At 44.3% G+C, this 23,537-nt stretch overlaps 1 protein-coding gene across 1 annotated transcript in view; it reads right to left on the bottom strand.

Moving 5' to 3' along the window:
• Nucleotides 1–23,537, bottom strand: part of LOC146196400 (uncharacterized) — a 37,532-nt gene that overhangs the window by 11,061 nt on the left and 2,934 nt on the right. The window contains exons 2-3 of the mRNA XM_084596989.1: nucleotides 14,978–15,652; nucleotides 12,004–12,058 (exon numbers count right to left, since the gene is read on the bottom strand). Of these exons, the coding sequence (XP_084453115.1) occupies nucleotides 12,004–12,058; nucleotides 14,978–15,652 (730 nt within the window). The remainder of the gene's footprint in view (nucleotides 1–12,003; nucleotides 12,059–14,977; nucleotides 15,653–23,537) is intronic.

Here is a 23,537-nt window from a genome sequence, read left to right as displayed (position 1 = left end):
ACTATAGGAGGCACTAGCTAGCCAGCTGGTGTTTCGAGGGCATACTGGAAGATGTAACAACCATCAGCCAGTCAAACCCTAAGCTTGGAATTGTGTCTCGGCCCACACCGCAAGAACAGGGTCTGTTAAAGGAGTTCAGACCACAAAGCTCTGCTTTTGAGCATTGTGTCTCGGCCCACACCGCAAGAACAGGGTCTGTTAAAGGAGTTCAGACCACAAAGCTCTGCTTTTGAGCATTATAAAGTAGGGCAGTTTAAAGATCCCCGAATGTAAAAAAAAAAAAAGGGTAAAAGGCAGGAGAAGTATCTTTTAGTCTCTTCGAGCGGAACTACTTTATCGCATTTTAACATCTTGCAGTATGAATATTGACTTGCGCTCAAACATTACAATAAGCTCCTTCATGACAACAAAGCCCGTATGAACATTACTTTATGGAAACTATGTATTTTAGACTTATCAGCAAAATATTGCCATGTTTGATATCTGATACACCATCAGTTTAGAGTACCTTTTTATTAAAATACAAAAACTTCGCATAAGCTATCCTATTAGAATCACAGGAGTACACTTTAAGTCAAAGAAAGAAGAATGTCAGACAAAAACAACAGCATTTTTTTTCACAAATCTGGACAGACAAGATCTTTAAAACAAATTGACTGTAGCACTTCTGGCCCATCTAATCAGCAGTGTGCCCTGCCGCGCCTTCTCAACGCGACACCTTGATACTGGCCGGTTGTCTTGGAACAGAGCACCATTGCTAGTCTACGTCAAACCATATTTACCGCAGCACTTAAGGGCGGCACACATGTGCATCCGCATCAGATTATGAAAATGAGTGAATAGCCATCAAAACCTCGCGGTGACGCCAAATAGTGGAACACTGTTGGTTGCCTTGAGAAGCGTATTTTTCTTAGTTATTCTGCGTGGCTCATCTTCTTCAACCTGTTATTCCTATTTGTATGATATTGCAACAGACAAGGGCAGATCGTTGACATTTTTTAGCGCCATGCTTTTGTTATGTGAATTTTTAAGACGAAGCCTTTCTGTAAGCTCATGGTGAAAATCTTGCGCCCGAGAGATTAGTTCGCGAGGAGTGTGCGCCAGACGAAACAAAATAGGTTCTGACATTGATATAGGTTCCTCGGTCAGGACATCGTAAATAGGTCTTGACATCGCCGTAATTGCTCCTTTCGAGCAGTTAGACCTAGTCCCTATATAATGCCCCGTAAGTCCACGTGTAAGTGAGGCCAATTATGCATATGGAGGAGAGCAGTCCTGAGATGCCAATGTCACCGACAGCGAAGCCAAAGAAAAGAAAGAAAATTATAACAAGTACGCAAACACGCAAGATAGAGGGAAAAGATAATGGGTAGACAGAAGAGGTAGATAGAAGAGAATAAGAAGGAAGAAAGGCTTTCATTTTAGGCTCTACAATACTGTAATTTTTATTTTCTTTGTTTTCTACCGTCTTTGCCTTTGCTCCGCAAGCGCTGTAGGGTTTTTTCTTATTCCTCGTACTAAGTGGAGATTGATTGTGGTCTTTTTTATCTACAGTCAGCGCGCTGTGCAGTGAGCTCTAGTACATTTTAACTGTTGCTATCAAAAGCTGCCGAATGAGTGCAGAGCCTGCGCCATTCTTGAGTGCTATCACAGCTTTGATTGGAAGGAGTAAAAATTAAGAAGGGAATGTAATCATAGGTCGAAACAGTACATATAGTAATTCGAGGGCAGTGATTTTAATTGCTGCTAGTGAAATTATGAAACTTCATACAGTTACTGCATGCTGCATCATATGGGATCCACAAATAAATGTTATTCGCACAAGTAGCCTGAAGGAGTATCGCGCAGACGATGCTGTAACCAGTCGACAAGAAACTCATTATCACCCATTAGCGAAAGCACTGCTTCTATTTGTATTCAGAAATTATCTCCTCTTCCTACCTAATTTGTGCAGGAAACACAAAACGCTGCATCTGTGTACATTTCTGGAGACAACCACTAATAAAAATAAATAATAATAATAATAATAATAATAATAATAATAATAATAATAATAATAATAATAATAATAATAATAATAATAATAATAATAATAATAATAATAATATAATAATAATAATAATAATAATAATAATAATAATAATAATAATAATAATAATAATAATAATAATAATAATCTCTCCGAAAATTCAAAGCTGAGCACGTGAATTTCAGAGAGCACATACTGCGGCCCTGTATAATGAAGATTCATTTTCTTGCCGTTGAGAACAGTTTACGGCATAAGAAATGCATTGTATCATATATTACTGCGTACCTTTACTTCCTGTTTTAAACAGCCGCCAGTATGTGGAGTTATCACTGCGACTGTAGCGCTCGGTCCGAGCTTAATTCCTTCGCATGTTCACTGTGGGAAACGCGGCTGTATCACTATGTCACGCGGGACGCGCCGAGATTAGTCTGGAAAGATCGCAGGCGCGCACAGCCGCTTCCTTATTATTCCGAACTTTTCCAGTAGCCAATTGTTGATTTATCTGGACGCTTCTGCGCCTACTTTGTGTTGAGCACAGATGAATGCAATGGGAACTCGCAATTCGACGACCAGTGAGCACGCTTGCTGATATCGCCGCCGCCAAATCGCTTGAGTCTTTTGCGGGTGCAAGGCAAGCCAACAAGGAGTTCATTCAGTCCATCGCCCTTCCTCTTCGTTTGCTGGTTTCAGCATTGTGACTTACACGTGACAATATGAGACACTATGCGGTAAGGCCCCATCGCGATGGAGCAATGGTTAGGGAGCTCGAATGTTGTACCGAAGGATACGGGATCGAATCCCTGCCGCAGCGGACACATTTCGATGAAGGTGGAAAGCTAGGCTCCCGTGGGCTGTGCGATATCGGTACACGTAAAAGAACTCCAGGTGGTCAAAATTTCAGGAGACCTCCACTATGGCGTCTCCCATAGGCTGAATCGCTTTGGGACGTTAAATTCTACAAATCAAACCAAACCATACTGTATGTTAAGGGGCGAGAACATACCTCTGAGCAGCAGATTGTGCTCCCGGGGAACTTTGACCAATGTTTTATGCCACACCGCTATTACTGGTTGCGTAAAGTGGTCAAGTCGTCTTGCAGCGTAGTTTGCAAGTGGTAAGATCCTAAGAAAAAGTTGCTGGAAAATTACGGTCCATGCCGTAGATCGTTGCAACACAAGAGCACAAAAACGGCGCCTTAGTCACAGACACAGTATAGTCACAGAACTGTTTTTGATTGGGAGTGACATTGCTGTGTAGAAGATTGACCTTATGCGCCTTTCGCTGTCGCGGCGTATTCTTTTTTTGGCCCCGCTTTCGTTTACAGTTGGGCCTTAGAATACGTCAGTTCTACTTCAGACAAGAAACTGACGTGTTAGTTCTAAACGGATAATATGCAACTGCTGAGAAAATTGTTTTTTGTCCGCGGTCAAAGCTTTTAGAATGCCTTATCCGGCATTGACGTGGTCTTATTCGTATTTTTCTTCGACATCTATGCAAAACACTTTTAGTTTCTTGTTATACAAGCTCGCACGTATTATTTCCGTTCAGCGCTTGGTCTAAAGTAGTTTATTCCTAACAGAAGTTTGGTTTTTATTTTAAGGTTATCCCATTCATGCGCAGCAAATCGGGACGAGCGAAATAACTACTTAGAATGTGTGCGCTGCAGAAAGGCAGTATGACAGAGTCTTCCATTCTTCAATTCTTCAATTGGCCACTTCAACAAAGAAAAGAAAAAATAACTTACAATAATGGCGAATTCGAGTGACTAGCGGGCGCCCTCCAGCCGGAGTGCAGGAGCCGGATCACTGGCTTCCAGTGGTAGAGGAGGAGGGCTTTTCCTCCGTTGAGAGCAGCCGAGTGCACTCTCGGCTGCTCTCTCGTCTAAAGCGAGTGTAGAGGAAGTCATAACCGCGTGTCATATCCGCGCCATCTTTTTTGTTTTTCTATTGAGTCGGCGATGCTCAAAAATGCGGCTGCAAAGCATTGGCGCTCGGCGAGCTCTTCGGAATCAAGCGAATTTTCGTCAGGCGCGGAATGCATTGCTCAGGTGCTGTATGCATGTTTGAGAGTCGCTGCTGGCGTCGAAAAGACCAAAGGCGGCAAATCGCCGCGCTGTGAGAAGAAAGACATACAAAACAAGCAGTTCTTCACGGAGCATTGGCCTCTCCTCGGGTTGCAACTGCTGCCACTGCGGGCAGGTGGAGAATGCTGGGAAGAGAAGTGCGGTCCCGTGGTCGTGGCACGCTCCTCTCAACATGCAGAGAGCATTCCCGTGGGAGGACAGTTACACCCTCGCTCGACGTGCTCCTGTACATCCCTGCAATGTTCTGCAATGCTCGGCGCCTCTCCTCTCGTCTCCCCGACCGAATGCGCCATAAGTGAAAAAAATATATATATTTTTGCAAAGAAAATTTTGTGATTTGTCATGAATGTATGTTCAAAAGAGCCGTAGAGTACAACTCCATCTTGCTATTGATATCATTAGCGTTAAACTCAGTGTTTTTTTATATTTATGTGGACATAATGTATAACAAGATATGGCGAATTTAGGAAGCAGGAAACAAGATTTCAATACCTTACCTCCGTTTGATTGAATATAGTCATGCCCTAACCAGAAATAACGGGTTTTCATACTTATGAAGCGAATTTCGGTATAGCGTGGCATCCCAGATCAGCTCCAGAAAATCGGCGTCGACGCGTGCAGAGCACCTGGTAAATAGTCCGCAAATCGCGACGCCTTTGCGACTCTTTTTTTTTTTTACTTTTTACAGTATTAGACTAGTTCATTCGCCTTTGGAATGTTGTACCCTGACGTTAAACCCAACGCCCAGTTCTGCTCTTGTCTCTACAAGAAGTTTCAAGGATATAATTTCACGAGGTTGGAAGCTTTAGCCTCTTCCGAACGCGGTATTCTTTTTTTTTCTACGCGGCTGAGCAAATCTTTACACAGCACCGATACACAACAGGGTAGCATGTTAGCTATCAAGGAAATCTCCCTTCCTACGTGCTTGCACTTCTGCTGCTCATCTCATCCTTTAAACAGGTATATTAGCGTCGCAATTAGGATAATTTTTATATCTTACTAAATCCTGTAGACGATAAATGGGATTAGCAAAGTTGGAGAGCACCTTCTGAAAATCAATTTCCAATTATTTCTGATAAAAAAAAAAGCCTCACGTGTATCTTTTCGCCAAGCTCTAAAGAAAGCCTCAAAATACAAAAAAAAATATCACGTGACCAACGAATTCGCGCAGAACGAATGGGGGTGCTCCCATTCGTGGCTTGAGTGAACGATATTACATAGCTGTGGCCGTGACTCGACAGCCGAGTCAAGGTCAGTGCAACAGGTCACGCTACGTGGAAGAATACACGCGCAGCTGCCTATTGCCAGTGGCATCAACTCGATGATGATGATGAACGATGCAACGGGCCCCTGCGAAATGTGCGGCGAATGTTTCGACCACAAAAATACGATTACTTCATAGAACTAAAAAGTAAATATATGATTCATGCGCAAAAATGAATGCAGTTTTATTTTTTTTTTTGCGTAACAAGAGAACAAAAAACAAAGCGGTAAGTATATTAAAGAACACTCCCGAAAATATTGATAGTGCGCATATGTGAAAAATCTGAACTCCAAGATTCAGGCTTTACCTGGTCGACTTTGGAACGGCGTCTTCCGAGCAAGTATATAAGAATTTAAATTTTCTCATCAACAGTTTAGTCAAATATTAGTTTCAATCTTTTTCGAAGGAAGACAGAACATCCGTGGTCACTGCTTCAACACAACAGACGAATATCTTGAAACTATCATGAAATAAGGCATGTAGAGGAAGAGAGTTTAAGGCATACAGAGAAAAAAAGTTTATTTCTCCACTGTTATCAGGATATCTGATATAAACCGCATTAGTATAGTTTTTTTTTATCCCTGGCAGTTTATAGAGCCTATCAAACTTGCGCCTGCATTGGAAGCATAAAACCTCAGTTTCATATGGTACAATCTTTGTCACAGGTTTAGAGCCCCAGAGGGTTTGCTTTCAAGCCATATAAGTATGAGTTCTTTAACAATTCCTAGCCATTGGAGAGGGTATGATAAAAATCTTCCCTTCAGCAAGTTTGGAAATCAGGGAAGGCATTACCAGCCAGATGATATGGCTCAGAAGTAAATCCCTTGGGGTCTAAAATTTTGACAAAAAGTGTACATGGAGTTTAGCGTCCATAAGTGGCATCGGCTATGAGATACGCCATAGTGCAGGGTTCAGGAAATTAATTGACTACTTGGGGCTCCTTAACGTGCGCTCACAACGCACACTACACAAACGCTTCCTCTTCATCGAAGCGCGGCCGTCGCTTCTGTGATAGGTCTTCGGGCTAAGAAGTCAAGAGCCCTAATCACCGTGCCACCGCTGGAAGGCGCAACCCCGTTTCGCAATTGCTATTATTTAAGTCTTGAAAAAGTATTAACACAGCAGCCAGATCTGCCGAGGTTCGCACTGACAAAACTAGTATATTTAGTTTCGATGCTATCGGTATGTGTGAAACCGCTGCTCAGCCGTTCTTGCCAGGTCATATAGTATTTAATAAAACGAAGTGTCTAAAGGTACGTCCGACGTATCCATTCGATTCTCGTGAAGATACGGCGGACGTCGATATACAGGCTCATGGCTATATGCACGTCGAACGCGGTCACATTCCACTTGCTACGCGTGAATGAATCTTATCCTCTATGATATCAGCTAGCCGCGACTCTCGATGAGGTGCTACGAAGAGTGCATCCGTTCTAACATAGATCACGGTCTTCACTTAGGGTTGCGTACGGCAAGCATCGCTGTCACGCACATAGCTGCAGGCGATGCTACGTACTGCACCAGCTCCACCAGCTGGCATCGAGATACGCACATTCACGAGCAGCTTTCGCTTCGCACTAAACTATCACCTCAATCTGCCCGAGCGAGCGATTCCTAGCATTTACGCTGTCTTAGGTCCTGCATCGACCTCCGAAGATCTAGCGCCGGCACAACACACACACACCTCGCCGTGCAGAACATTCGGCAGTCCAAAGTATGTATGTGAAATGGCATTATGCTCGTTCCTCACATGCAGACCGAGGAAACAGGATCTTTCTAGCTAAATTCTTCGTTTAAATTCTACCTCAGAGTCATGGCACAAGACATGCCGAATCTACTAGAGGCCTGCGCTGCTCGGCGAGCTGCACATCAACTCGTCGAGGCGAAGACCTACTGCACCGCACCGCAAGAGTGCACAACCGGAAAGCCGGAAGCGCGAATGATCCGAATTCTCTGTGAACAGCAATGTTATTTGGTATTTAGGGGAAGACTAGACTAAAGTGCTTAGCCTGCATCTTTTTCTTGTCGTTGAATTTTGCGTACATGTAGTTTAAAACCCCGCATGCTCGAGGTTAGCGTGACCCGACTGAACGGCCGCGCAGCTTAGAAACGATCGGGATCGATATGCATGCATCGCCGGACTTAGGTACGCGGTAGAAAATGTGCGCTGCACATTTCGTTGCAGAAGCTGAATCTTGGAATTTTGCAGAGTGTGCCGTGCAAGTGATCGTTGCTACAACCACGCATCCATGTTCCAACGGCTGGCCTACACCGAGGCGCATAAATGTTCAACCGTGGACGTATCAATGATAGAAGACAGGACAGATTTTCACAATATTGGGCGCGAAATCGATAGCTACCCGTGCTCAGTGTTAAAGAAATTCTGCCTTGATCATGCGCAATTCAGTGTTTCAGGTGTGGTCAGTAGCTATAAGTTTGAACAGTTCGCCTGTCAAGTCAACGGCGCCAGCGATGGACCGGCGGAGCGATTTTCCACGCTACACCGCTGTCTTGCTAGAAAGCCTACCTAAGCGGCGTTTCACATTCAGCTGCTTTTTCTGGGTCCCGTAATTGAAAGCAACGCCTTCAGAAACGCGTTAATTGTACAAAAATGTATTCGCTTCAACAGTTTCACTCCAGGCTGTCAAAGCAGGCGGACGTTGATAAAACATTTGAGCACTCCAGTCTTTAGAAATGTGTAGAATCGCCTTCAGTTTGTAAAATTATTGGAATAGGTCACTTTCCGATCGCTGGGACATAGACCCTCATGACAGCGCTGTCACGTGAATAAGGACCACACCAGACCGAAAGTTTGTCGCATATAACATAGCTAACCAAGGTATACCTTACAGCATTGTGTTGATTTTTATGGTGCATAAGCGACTAATGCTGCCATGCACCAAGAACAAGGTTTAATGTATTTATTTTGTGTGCAATGACTAAAATGTTCTTTAGGATGTAGCTTGTTTAGGAACATTTTAGGAAACCAAAAATGCAGGAAATTTGCACGTCTCTCCTAGGATCATGCTAGTATGGAAAGGGATCTGTTGCAAAATTGTACAAAATGTTTCCTCTTATTTTGTCGACCCTGGCGCACGTGTAAGATATGGTTTATTGTTAGTTCATCTCCACACTCCTTGCATATTGGTTTCTCCTCTTTCATAAGTATGAAGCTGTGTGTGAGGTGTGGATATGCGTTTGTGAAGATGACCTAAAATGGCCTCCATGTTGTGTTTTTGATTACTGCATGATTTCCATTCCTTAATGACAGGTTTGACAAGTATAGTTTGTAGTTTATTTCAATGTTTCAAAAATCCTGGCATTTCACTCTCACTTTTCTTTGTACAAGCTTCTTGGTATCTTCATGCACCATGCGAAAAGATGGGTGACTAGTAATGCTGGCAACAGTTGAAGCTAAGTGGAAAGGCATGAAATTGAAATGCAACATATGCAGAGATATGTTGCGAGACGACCAGTCTGTGGTGTGCGACATCTGTCTTCGTTAGTTTCATCAAGTGATTGGCCAAAGCAGATGGGGCTTGTGGTTTTGTGATAAGTGCAGTGTAGTAGCATAGATACAACCTTGCCCATTAATAATTGGAGTGGAGTAAGTGCATTCTTTTGTTTTTGTAAGATGTTCATGGTTTTCATGCAAACATTATGAGAACTTTTTTCCTAGAGAATGTTTGCTGAAATGTGAATATAATGTGCAATAAAACTAGTGTTTTCTTGCTATTTACTTTTCCTTGTATACATTAGTTCTGTGAAGAAAACCACCGGCTAGAAGGAAATGTAATGGCATGCATTTTGATACTTGGCCCCGTTGTGCTGGCTCAGTAGTTAGAGTGCTTGGCTGCTGAACCGAAAGATGCAGATTTGGTTTCAGCCACAGCAGGGGCATTTCAATAGAGGCGAAACAATAGGCCGTCATGCACAGTGCGGTGTCAGTGCATGTAAAAGAACCCAAGGTGGTCGAAATTATACCGGAGCCCTCAACTATTGTGTGCCTCATAGCCGTAGTTATTTTGGGATGCTAAACCAGATATATATCACATCATACTCTGAGTAAGATGCTATTTATAGTCAGTTAATCATACACTAAATGATCGATTTTTTTCCTGCATGGTACAGCAGGTGTTGTACAATTTTACTTTAGCCTTCATGAAGAATATCACACTGGCTCCACATGGCCTTCTGTTGACCCTTGATATGCGCCACAATCACTCACCCGAGTATGTATTTGTCTAAGGGCACCTATGCATGCAAGGAAGGGACCGTTACTTTCCATTTGTCTGAATTGAAATGCACGATCCACATCATTTCTGTAATTCAACTGCCTGTTATTTGAACTGTCCAGCATTGATGCAAGTTTCAAAGAACTGCAATTAGCAAATTAATCCAAGCAGGAAACCATGCCAAGAACTGCTTCGGTTTCATCTTTAACAACTGTTTGAGAACTAAAATTAGCCAAATGTTGCAAAACATAGATGAGAGGTTACAAAATCTAAAAAACAATGCAGCCTACCTGTGGCATGTAGGGTTTCACATCCTAAAGTGACATATGTAGCTATGAAAAACACCGTAGTGGAGAGCTCCAGACTAATTTGACTGCCCGGACTTTGTACTTTGCGTTGACATCTTGCAGGAAACAGAAGCATTTGCATTTCACCTGCACCAAAGTGCGACTGCCATCACCGGCGTTAAACATCACGACCTTGGGGCAAGTAGCCGAACGTGGCACTAAGATGTCACGGCGTCTACATACATGCTATACACGTCAACCTTTCTAGCATTAAAGCTGTCACATGCATGGCAGGTATTCATGTTCAGCTTTGGAATGTCAAGTTTAAAAGTACTATTTGTTTTTGTCTAGCATGAAAAACAAAGGAAACTAAGGAAAAACGAAAAAAAAATGAACATATGTTGAAAAAGCACTAGTCATTAACACATAAAGCATATTCGTTCCTTTATTAATGATAAAGTGGCCTTCAACAATAGTACAAAGCCTGAACATTTAGGAAGGTGCTGTGCCAGGCAGCTATTTTACAGAAACCTGAACCATTTCACCTGTAGTAATGCGCATCCCGGCGGTGTGGGCTGGGCACTTATTTTTCGGTCCACACCAACATGCGAAAACTGCATCATGTGCATTCCCATTTTCCGAGTTTTGAGCTGTGTAGTGCAGGCTAACAAATTGTCGATGACTTATTTTCGTCTGATTGTTGCACAGCGCGTGTAAATAAATCACCACTGCACCTAATAAACACTGACATGCACGTGCAACATCGCCGCTCATAAACGGGCACACTGATGTCCGTCCGGACATCGGCGCACTCATCACAGCACTCTTCGTAGCCTCACACAGCACTCTAGTAGGACGTAATCTGTACATCACAGCATCTCACGGTAAGCACCAACCACACCTCCAACAAACACGAATGACGCGATGCTTGGGCTAGAGACACTCCCGCGGCACCCAGCTTTTTCAGCGACGCTTGTATATGTACTACGTAGAACTTGCAGCACCAAACCTCAATGCGAGCAGAAAGCGATGCGTTACGTGACGCATCTCATCACAGATGGAAGTGACGAAACTTTGAAGAATCAAAACTACATAACTACACTACGACCGTCATAGACGTTAATCCACATGATAACGAGGACCAAATGAGCGGGCGTGCGGGCCGCGGGCTGGCCGTCAACACCGCGATTACATGCGCTTGCGCTCTGGTCGTGCTTGCCACCCTGCCGCGGTCCAACTCACGTAAACCTATCATCATGCCATCACGTAGTATATCACCCATTCTAGGCAGTATTCTTGCCACTGTACTATTCTTTGTAATTTTACTTTTCACGCATGCAGTATGTAGTACATCTTACACCTCGCACGTACACCTCATACCAACTTCGATTTGGCTACATATGGCTACCATGTTGTTGCCAAGGGATCTAAAAACGTTGGTTGTTACTATAATCACATCTGGGAATCTCGGATCCGTCCGGCTTTCCCGACGGATCCCAAGGCCCATATCGGAGAAAAATGCGTTGGGTCCGTCGGAAGAACCCTACCGATCGGGTCCGTCCGCCGTACCTCTGAAAAATATTTCCCGGATCCGTCCGTCATATCCCGAAGAAAAACGCACCGGATCCGTCGGACGTACCTTTAAGACAATCGATCGGGTCCGTCCGACGTACCTTTAGCCACAGCCTTAATAAAATGTGTTTGTTGCGTCCGAGGTAGATGCTAACAGCAAGAAGCTGCTACGCTCAACCGTTTCGCACGATGACTTCTTTCTGTAATAAGGAAATAAAAATTGGGAACGCTGCTAGTCGTACTTCGATTTCCTTCAAGGAAAAATGAAAGCCAAAGACAATAATTTTTGGCCGTAAAAACGCTTTTTGCCTGAAGAAACTTCAGCGCGATTGTCGATGAGGGTAAATCTCACACCATGGAGCCAGGTTCGAAAATCTGCATCTTTGTAAGTGAAATCAAAAAGTAAGAAAACAGCGTGCGGATTTATTATGTGTGAAGGCCCCCCCCCCCCCCCCATAATAAAATAAAACAAACGCTGCCACTGCTGCGCATTAACGGCGGTGTACAGTTCATAACCATGCATGGTAGACTACCCTCGTATATTGTGTCACCGACGGAACAGTGCGCTTCAAAATGTTGTAGCACTCTCTGGAATAGGGACAAATGTGAGCAACGATGCACAGCCCACACCTACATGCATAGGTGGTGGAGGGCGTTAAAGACACAATTTAAGAACGCTCGCACACAAACACGTATTCAACGCGAGGGGCCAGTGCCACCCATAGTCCCCTTGCCGCGCGCGCCTGACAGATGGTGCCTGGTGTGCAGAGTAGGAGCGCGCTAGCAGCCTGCTTATGCGGGTAAAAAATCTGGTCGCGACTGCAATGCGCGCTTCTCCCCAAGCGGCGAAATTCAGAAGCGGGCGGACGCTGCGCGGCGCCTTGACTAACCGCGTTACCGAGCCGGCACGTGCTTTCTCTCTCCGCGTACTTCTCGCCCCCATTGTGTTGGTTTTCTCTAGACTGCGAAGGGACCAAGCAGATGCCTAGTGGCAACATCGCGCGTCGATTAAGTTGGTCGGTAGGCAGTTTTTTTTTTGTACTTGAAGCTCCGTGACGGCTGCCTAAAAGCGGGGATCGCCGTGCTTTCTTCAGATGACGTATTCGTCTACAGTCTTGGTGTTATGCATTGAAACTCTAGGCAGGTGGCAGTAATTGCATATGAGTGAAATATCAAAACAAGTCGGCAAAGACTCTACCGTTATAACTGCGATGTAATTAGAAAGATACATCAACTGCGCCAACAAGCAAACCTGTGGACCTTCACAGTTTTCACTTATTCGGTCCCTGTAAACCTGTAGTGCGTACAGTTTCAATGACGAAAATGGCAGACCATATGCAAAGTTCTGTCATACACTTGGGCAGCAAGTATCGCGGCTCTGCAATTTGTAACCCTTGTAATTTATAGAAACCTGCGTGACCGCGCAATAGCGGTGCTGCATTAAGCGTACACGAAAACAATGTCATGGTAGTAGTTTTTGAGATTAACGACCCAATAAAGAATGCAGCAGTGGTCAAAGCCACTTTGGAGAGCTCGGATCAATAGACATTTGATACAGCAGTCTGTATGTTAAATACGGTGACTACGAGCTTGAATGAATGTAGCACCGGCTAAGATTACAAGGCATCTAGTTGCTGAGTAAGTGCCGCCTTCAGGCACTCGGTAATAGAGGGTTGGTGGTCGTCGAAGCAGAGATGGACCGAATTATAGTGAGAACAGGTTTATTTATATGATGATCACTGAAGCGGAGAACGTTCGCCCTTCTTTTTAATTTCCGGTTCACCTCTCCCTGAGGGGATAATGTACATTTTATATAATGATTATTCAGTAATCGCTTAGGTTTCATCACATGCGCAGCCTAAACTAAACGGCACGTTCTCTCCTCTCCAGCAAAAGGCCGACCCGGGAATGGTGACCACGGGCTCGTAAATAAGTGTGGTGATTGTTCAAGATTGATCGGTCACGTATCGCATCACCCACACAATTTAATAGTTGCGCAAGGACGCCGTGGCGGGCACGAGGTACACTTTTAAAGGCGCCGGCGCCGTTGCATGTGGTTTGAGAGACAGCTGTTTCAAGCTGATTTCGCGAAAACAAAATTGACACTCATTCACTTAACAAACATACGCAGCGCCCTGCCGCCGAGTTATGTGTGGTTCGTGCGGCACGAACTCAAAAGCGGTCGAAGTCTCCCGTCAAGGTGGCCTTTCTCTGAGAACAAATGGGAAGTTTTTTGCTGACACCATCGAGATGCGACGCCAAACCCTGAGTTCTTCATACGGAGCGCACTCGGGCGGTCGGGCTGAATTGTTTCAGGCCAGCGGACCCATCGAACGCAGCAACGATGTCTAGATGTGCACAAATGGTAGAAGCGTACGTCACTCCGAAATCTCAGTCGCCTGTGTTCAGTCATGTGCAGCGACAACGCAGAATGCGTTTTCGTATTTCGTCGAGATCAAAACTCGCCATGTGTCTTCAAGGACGTTCGGGTCAGCAGAGTGGAGCCAAAGTGAATAAAGCACCACAGAAACAATAAACGCTAAATTAGCAGACAAATGCAAGCAGGATAGGACTGCGTGGAAGCACCTACGAGAAGCCGAGCATGGTAGAGTATAAAGGCACGGAAAGCGAAACGCATTTGTTCCGCAGTTTTGATTAGAATAGCCTTTTAAGTTTTACTTTACATACGCAGTTATTCCCTTACGAAAAGAATCACTGACGAGGTAAGCGCAAATTACCAATTCTCTAAACAACGTGAACAAGCATCAAAGCTTTCACTGCGGGTTCACAGCACACGAGAAAATGTGTCCCCCATGCATAAGGGTGGCCAACAGCTCGCCCTTGTTCACATTTGCGCTGTAAAACTAGCCACAGCTGTAATCACTTTTCTTTACACCACATCAAAATGTGTGTACTAGTGCCCACAAAATAAAACGGAGCACGGGTTTGGGCAAAAAGCGGTCTCCTTCATACTGTGAAGCTGAACATCCGGTTGACCCACCCGCATCCGAGCTATAAACATACGCACCCGCTTGCAGGGCGCGCCACGAAACCAAATTTTATTCGTTCGTGTTCTCCGCTTGATTTTGCGAGCACTAGTACATCCCTACACATTCACTTCAAGCACGACTTCGTCGAAGTGCTAGTTTGTCACCTACAACCTGTGAATGTTGAGCGAGAAGAAGGAGTGCGAGCGCAAGACAGCTATTATTCACAACATAAATCCAAGCGCGAGCGCCAAACGCGCGCTGAAAGCGAATTGGCTCATTACTACGGTCAGGGAGCGCGCGCGTGAGCAGTTTTCAACACACGCGAGCGCGAGAAACGCGAGCTGGCTCCGCGTGCAGACGGCGCAAGGACACGAAAGTCTACAGGCCTGCTATTAGCTTTACCCGTCCAAGTATTCGGCGTTGCCCGGAGACGGCGCTGTTAACTGGCGCCCGCAGCGCAACCTTGGGATGCTTCGGTCCCCTATTGGGCCTTTTGGGTCGCCGGCTTCGACCGCACCCATTTCGCGACCTCTTTTCTCTTGCGCAACTCCTCGCTGGCCTTGACACCAGGTAGTGCGCGTTGTCGCCTGTGGACGGTGGCCACAGCGGGGACGGCTGGGGCGGCGTGGACGGTAGTTATGGCTGGGGCAGCAGCGATACTTGGACCCGAGTGGACAACGCTAGTCACAGATGGAGCAGCGTAACTGCTGGCCACCCTGGTGACAGCTGGGACAGCGGCGTAGCTTATACCTGGGGCAGCAGCTACAACTGGGGCATATCGGACAGCGCTGATCACGGCTGGAGCAGCATAGCTGGTGGCGACCCTATTAACAGCTGGGGCAGTGGCGTAGGTGGCAACGGCTGGGCCAGCATGTGCAATGGTGGCAACAGCTGGAACGGTGTACACTGCAGCCACGGCTGGAGCAGCGTGGTAGGTGGAGACAGTGCGGGAAACAGCTGGGGCATCGACAGCGTAGCTGGCAGATGGGGCATATCCATAACCGTAGCCAAGACTGTAGCCAGTCAGGCCGGAATAGCGAATACCATGGGAAAGGCCATAGTGGGTGATGTCAAGGCCGCCGTGGTCGAGGCTGCTGGCAAGGATGTATCCACCGGTGGCCATGCCGCCAAGGTGGCCGATGGTGCCAGCGAAGGCACTTGTGGCCAGGGCGAAGACGACGCAGGCACGAAGCTGGTAGAAAGAAATTGTTACATTCTATTAGGAAGTGCGCGTAAATTGATGCGATTGCATTTCATTAGGCATCATTCTGACATACTGATACGAGATCCCATGTTCCTAATTTTACTGTTTATTTCTTTAACGAATACTGCAGGCCCTAGCAGATGGGGTGAAATGATATAGCATTGTGGTGCTGCAGTACATTGTAACAAGGATAGCTAACAAGTATTTTAGACTTTGACGTGTTCAACACTATCACGAAAGTTCACAGAAATATGAAACATGACAACGGATAAGACGGCAAAAATATGACCACAGAATAAATGTATATAATCAAATCAGAAGGGAGCCTGTTCTAATCCTTCCTACTACGCGGTTCAAAAGAATACTTAAATGCGTTAATTTTCGCTCTATAGGGAATTTAAGATTGGGCGTGATAGTGTCTTGCTGGACGTATTGTAAGGAACGTAAGAGTAGGCTCAGGACTCAAAGCAAGTTTGTTGTTTTTCAGCATAAATAGGAATTTTAGTCTTGATTTCCGTTATTTTATGGATTTCCTTCGTTCTGGATGGTTGCTGCGCGTGTACTATATATGATGCCAGAAAAGTGCAGAGCAAAAGGTTTCAACAAAATTATTTAAAACTAACAATAACATTGTCAAGGCATTTACTTAATGCTACGAGATATAATTTCATGCAGCCCTTTGCAAAGACAAGTTAACCAAATTGCAGTTAAGAGTAACGGACTGCATATCAAGGAAAGGCAAGCGTTGCTTGGCAAGTTGGGATGTTAGGAGGGCGGATCAGATTAGGAAGTTTGGTTGGGTCAGTTTTATGCAGCTGGTCAGGACCGTGGTAACTGCTATGAACTGTGGAGTAATTTTGCTGTGCAGCCGGGTAAGCCTCACAGATGATGAGGGCAACAGCTATGACTGGAAATATATATTCGGAATGCGATTTTCTCAGCGGTGAAATATTTTTTATTCAGTCAGTTATAGGGCTTACTGTACCAGTTGAGTCTGGGCGTATTTATGTTAAATGAGAAAGCATATATCCCACTTCCATATTTCTGATTCTAACAGTAAGTGCTCAGCTTTAACTGCTAATATAGAAAGCATCGTAAATGCTTACCATTGTGGTGCTGCTACTTCAATGGAGGACCAAAAGCTTCTTATCTGGCCAGTTTTCAAGGCTCCGTTTATACCTGTTAGCTGGACACTGGGAGAAGCCATATAGACTGGCCTTAAGGGTAGGTGAGGGAAAGAATCTGATACCTCAAGCGGGCGGACTTGCTCAACATCAGAAAGATTTAAATGGATCCATATTCTCTACCACCCCTCCTCACTTTTATTGCATGTGAGCGCTATAAAAAGGCCTTTTCGTCTTGTTCGCTAGTATGAGTATATCGCTGTCACGTGTGCCAGCAATGCGCACTTTTCTATCCAGCCCAAGTTTTTACGCGGAACCCAACGAAAAGAAATGAAGACAAAAAGTGGATGAGTGAAAGAGATAGCAATCGGATGCGCCCAGCTTTCATCCCTAGTGCAAGCTATTACTTTTTGCGTTTTCCACAGCTCTACAAATGAGCTCCTCGGCATTGAGCCTTTAGTATTTCAATCGACACCTTCATGATTTGCCAATGCTGAAGGCGGCAGAAATGCGAAGGGATTAAGATACTATATTTTCTTTTTCACCTACCTACAGAAAGTTGTATTTAATAGTGAAGTTAGTATTACTATTGGTTACACGTCTCAGTTGTGATTTGTGCTCCTATTTCCACTATTCATCATTTTTTAAAAGGCTGCAGTAAGGTGTGCCTTATAATTCTGAAGACTGGGGTGTGCAAGAGACGAGGAAAGAGGCAAGGCAAAAATTATTCGGATAACATAGGCACCAGTGTAATAGAGAGATTAGGTTTGTAGCGCGTCAATGCCCACTGATGCATCAAAATTGAGAAAGTCGCTTACGGTTTGCTTTCGCATAGAACAAAATATTTAAAACATTTGTGGCCGAGTATCCTTCCTGGAGTAAAAAAAGAGCCTAATTCTGTCAAGTACTTGTCCTTGCAAATATCAGGGTTTGTAGGACTGTAGTTTCAGTGACTATGGGGAATAATAGATTATGCCTCTTGCATAAAACAATATGCCTTTTGCAGGATCGAGCTATGAAAATTGCAATTGGCATTAGCAGTGAGCTTCAGGAAGTGACCTCAACTATACCTTAAAGCCGAAACATAAATGTATGAAGTCGAGATGCGAAATCCCTAGCATTCGCATGATAGGGCTGAATCAAAGATATTTTCCGCTACGACACGAAATCCGTCAAAACGGGGTGCACGCACTTGAGACGCCATATGCTAGGAGTATGGCTGTGTGCGCTTGATAGTCCCGTGGTTTTGCTGTTGCAAGTCAAAATTCGATGTGATACAAGGACGTGTATAATGATGTATTGTAAATGTTAAACTCAACAATAGTGACGATGCCGGATAAAAAATATCGCTAAATAAATAGAAATACGGACCTTCCTACAGGATGTAAGAATTTGGTATTGACATTAAATACACAGCTTACAGATTAACCCTATATTTATGTGCGTAAAATAAGAAGTTCATTCTGTGAATCCATGCTGGGCGTAATTTCAAAATTTCAGAAAACTTGTGCCATAAACATACATGAGCGTTTTCTAAATGTTTCCGCATACGGCATGCAAGTAAGCGGTAAACGTATTAAAGAACGCTTCCAAAAATATTGATTGTGCGCATACGCCAAATATCTGAACTCCAAGATCCAGGGACTAGGTGGTCGACTCTGAAACGGCGCCTTCCGAAAAGAATCTTGCTCATCCACTCTTCAATAGAAGATTAGTTTCAATCTTGTTTCAAGGCCGCACATCCGTGGTCACTGCTTCAACATAGCAAATATTTTGAAGCTGTCATGAAATAAGGCATGTAGAGAAAAATAATTTATTTCTCGAATATTATCAGGATAGCTGATAAAGGCCTCGAAATTTGCCCCACCATTGCTGTGTGCTTTGATCGGGATCCGATGTCGAATTGTATTGAGCTGCTGGAGAGTGAAAAAACGTACATATTAAGCAACACAAGGCAAAAAATTGATGAAAGTTATAGGCATACCTGTGAATACTTACGCTTCTTGCGGAGGAGAGTACCGAAGCTCAGTGGGGGGGCCTAGACCGCAGCCGTAGTTCAGGCCGTAGTTCAGGCCGTAGCCGAGGAGATCATGGCCGTAAACGTAGTGGCCGACACCGTAGCCATGAGAGCCAATACCTTATCCATATATTCGGGCGGAGTGGGTTAGTGGGTATTAATGTTGTCTGTATGCGAACATTGAGAGTATTCTCCAGCGCATTAGTACCCAAGAAAGTAGCAGGGGGGACAGCGGCCGATTGAGAAAGTCGCTTACGGTTTGCTTTCGCATAGAACAAAATATTTAAAACATTTGTGGCCGAGTATCCTTCCTGGAGTAAAAAAAGAGCCTAATTCTGTCAAGTACTTGTCCTTGCAAATATCAGGGTTTGTAGGACTGTAGTTTCAGTGACTATGGGGAATAATAGATTATGCCTCTTGCATAAAACAATATGCCTTTTGCAGGATCGAGCTATGAAAATTGCAATTGGCATTAGCAGTGAGCTTCAGGAAGTGACCTCAACTATACCTTAAAGCCGAAACATAAATGTATGAAGTCGAGATGCGAAATCCCTAGCATTCGCATGATAGGGCTGAATCAAAGATATTTTCCGCTACGACACGAAATCCGTCAAAACGGGGTGCACGCACTTGAGACGCCATATGCTAGGAGTATGGCTGTGTGCGCTTGATAGTCCCGTGGTTTTGCTGTTGCAAGTCAAAATTCGATGTGATACAAGGACGTGTATAATGATGTATTGTAAATGTTAAACTCAACAATAGTGACGATGCCGGATAAAAAATATCGCTAAATAAATAGAAATACGGACCTTCCTACAGGATGTAAGAATTTGGTATTGACATTAAATACACAGCTTACAGATTAACCCTATATTTATGTGCGTAAAATAAGAAGTTCATTCTGTGAATCCATGCTGGGCGTAATTTCAAAATTTCAGAAAACTTGTGCCATAAACATACATGAGCGTTTTCTAAATGTTTCCGCATACGGCATGCAAGTAAGCGGTAAACGTATTAAAGAACGCTTCCAAAAATATTGATTGTGCGCATACGCCAAATATCTGAACTCCAAGATCCAGGGACTAGGTGGTCGACTCTGAAACGGCGCCTTCCGAAAAGAATCTTGCTCATCCACTCTTCAATAGAAGATTAGTTTCAATCTTGTTTCAAGGCCGCACATCCGTGGTCACTGCTTCAACATAGCAAATATTTTGAAGCTGTCATGAAATAAGGCATGTAGAGAAAAATAATTTATTTCTCGAATATTATCAGGATAGCTGATAAAGGCCTCGAAATTTGCCCCACCATTGCTGTGTGCTTTGATCGGGATCCGATGTCGAATTGTATTGAGCTGCTGGAGAGTGAAAAAACGTACATATTAAGCAACACAAGGCAAAAAATTGATGAAAGTTATAGGCATACCTGTGAATACTTACGCTTCTTGCGGAGGAGAGTACCGAAGCTCAGTGGGGGGGCCTAGACCGCAGCCGTAGTTCAGGCCGTAGTTCAGGCCGTAGCCGAGGAGATCATGGCCGTAAACGTAGTGGCCGACACCGTAGCCATGAGAGCCAATACCTTATCCATATATTCGGGCGGAGTGGGTTAGTGGGTATTAATGTTGTCTGTATGCGAGCATTGAGAGTATTCTCCAGCGCATTAGTACCCAAGAAAGTAGCAGGGGGGACAGCGGCCGATGTAGCTCAGTTGGAAGAGCACCGGACGCGATATTCGGAGGTCGTAGGTTCGGTTCCCACCATCGGCACGTTGTTTTTTCTTCTACTTTGTGTTTAATTCTCTTTCCCCTAAACTGATTAAATTCCTAATTTATGTGATTATCGAAGTAAAAATAAAAAACGACAAAGTACAATCCCCAATGCTTTCCTTGACCTCGCCGACTGTTGGCTTCTTTCCTTCATGTATTATAACGAGCGCCCTCTTTTCCCCTTGATTTATCTGCTTGTAGCTTACGGGGGTCTCTGTTCTGGCAGTCTTGAAGCCACAGGTAGCGTAAGAGGGTTCTAGCACTGATTTCGCCTTCGCTCTTGACCACGTTCTACGTGAGGCTGGCGGTAACACAGGACGTTCCACGACCACCGCTATGGCTGACGGTGGCGCTGGTAATCACTCTCAAGTTTCGTATACAGACAACATTAATACCCAAGTAAGTAGCAGGGGAAACAGCGGCCGATGTAGCTCAGTTGGAAGAGCACCGGACGCGCTATGCGGAGGTCGTGGGTTCGGTTCCCACCATCGTCACGTTGTTTTTTCTTCTACTTTGTGTTTAATTATCTTTCCCCTAAACAGGTTATATTACTAATTTATGTGATTATCGAAGTAAAAATTAAAGACAAAAGGACAAAGTACAATCCCCAATGCTTTCCTTGGCCTCGCCGACTGTTGGCTTTTTTCCTTCATGTATTATAACGAGCACCCTCATTTCCCCTTCATTTATCTGCTTGTACTGTTCCTACCTACTTGGAGTACAATACTACAATACCCACCCTGCAAGCTTCATGTAAAAAGTGAGTACGTACTATTCGTATAATAAACGATCACACGTGGTCTCTTTTGTTTCAGTAACAGACTGCGCCCTTCAAATGTATAGCAGAAAGGCAATATTACTCCATTTGAGAAATCATCGGGGGCCGTCACTCTATTAACCTCATTTTATTTTTTCCTGGCTCCTATTTACATTTCCTTATAATTGAAGCAGTACCCAAATGTGCTGTTGCGGTATAAGAAGATATGTGCTGATCTTTCTGCACCCCATCACTTTTTTGACACTGGAAATACTCTAAAAGCTGGGCAAACATCACAATAAATCATTTATATATAGTAAATGTTGCTGCCGATACTAAGCCAAACAAGATGCTCTGCTCGCATTTTCAATTAGGTCAGTCCTATTGATGCAACGATCGTGTGTACAGACGAATATTAAACTAACTTCGGAGTGGCTAGTTACAAAAAGATAGCGGCAACGGGGTAGTGACTCTCGGTTGTATCACTGATTCCCCTCCTGAGCGGCCCTAGAGATCTTAGCAGAAATCGCCAGTATTCAAGCACCCCCCACTCTAGCCACCCCTCCCCATTCATGATATACAACGCGTACAAGCCACACGCGCCAGTACAAGCTATACGCACCTTTTACGCATGTAATATTCCTGCACAAGTACAGGGCCATCCGTGTCTAGCTGTAACAAGGTCACTGATTAAAAGCAACGTTGCGTCCGACACAGGCGCATATCGAAGCAAAGCGATATAGTCGCAGATGAACCCGGATGTCGTGCTTCGCACGGGCGCTCACTTCGCTTTACTGTGTGGCCGGTTGGACGTAAAGGCGCTTTGAAAATAGTACACGTGTTATAGCTAGAAGTGGACGACCCTGTACATTATAAGTACAAGTGCATTAGAGGTATACAAGAAGATATCGTAATATACAAGTATAAGTACCGTCTTTGCCAAAAGTGGCCATGCTGCATGTCTTGCTCCTCGCTTGTATTCTAAAGCCAACATAGACTCCCAGAGGATCTAAAATTGCTGAGAAGTGAAGACAGGAGCTCGCCTTTAATTTGCACATAATTACAGCTTCAGAAGTGGTACGTACTCTCTACTACCCGACTAAGAAGCGGAACACGCAGCCTAGTTGCTTTTGGCAAAAACTGTACATTAGGATGTCGAAGAATAAACTTTGCTTCTTCACCATCATATACTTAAAGCGACTTTCATGTAAAACCTGTGTCCGTTTGAAGTTAGAATATGTCATCACTTTGGGATCCATGCCATACGACACTAATTGATATACTCGAAGCTGTGCAGAAACATTCAGTTCGTTGTTATTTCCAACTGTGACAAACGAACCACCAGAGTAAATATAATGAAAACCACCTTAAACGTATCACTTTCAACGCACCGAAAGATGTCTTGTTTACGTTTCTTTCATAAAATTTATTATCATATCCCAGATTTTTTTTTTTGCTAACTAGATCCTGCCACCACTATTTATTTTCTGTTGTCGTGATCACAAGTATGAAGTCAACGTACCGCACCGCGAAAGATCAGCACGATTACACTATTCTTTACTCCCACCAGTACCGACTGGAATGAACTCCCTTCAAACTGCTCATCCATTAAAGACGTAGAACGTCTCAAAAACGTGGTATACTAAGGTATTGCTCTAGTGTCTACCGTGATTTTATTTGCGTTTTTTATATGCGTGAGTTTTCTGCTTGTTTTTTTTTTTCATCTCGTTCTTTGTAGCCTATAACACTTTATTGCTTGCGCTTATTGCCTGTGTGAGTATTCAGTTTGATTTTATTCTTTGTAGCGGGGGGGGGGGGGGGGGGGGAATGCTAATATTTTACTTATCGCTTACTCTTTTTGTTGCAAATGTTGCCCTCCCGCCTGAAATATGCATGTGTAAGGAATCCGAAGGGAAAATAAATAAGTACATGATGACTCGCACAATTCTCTAGCCAAACTACGTCTCCACACTGCCACATAGGGATGAATTCCTGGTAACCCTGCAATCTCAGTAATTGACATATATAGGGCACCACCTCACGCGCAATCTTCAGTACCGGCATCTTGAATGTTTCTGCCATTTTTCAATCACATGGGATTCTACTCCTCACAGCAAAGAAGAAATGAATCTTCACTACGAGAACATCAGAGGAATGTTTAGTATATTTCCTGTTCTTAATTACTCCCTGACTACGAAGTAACTACGCATTTC

Source organism: Amblyomma maculatum, chromosome 3 (genome assembly GCF_055883805.1).
Source record: "Amblyomma maculatum isolate TAMU_Amacu chromosome 3, ASM5588380v1, whole genome shotgun sequence".
NCBI lineage: Eukaryota > Metazoa > Arthropoda > Arachnida > Ixodida > Ixodidae > Amblyomma > Amblyomma maculatum.
The sequence above is the reverse complement of the archived record's forward strand: the minus strand, read 5'-3'. Positions and strand labels throughout refer to the sequence as shown.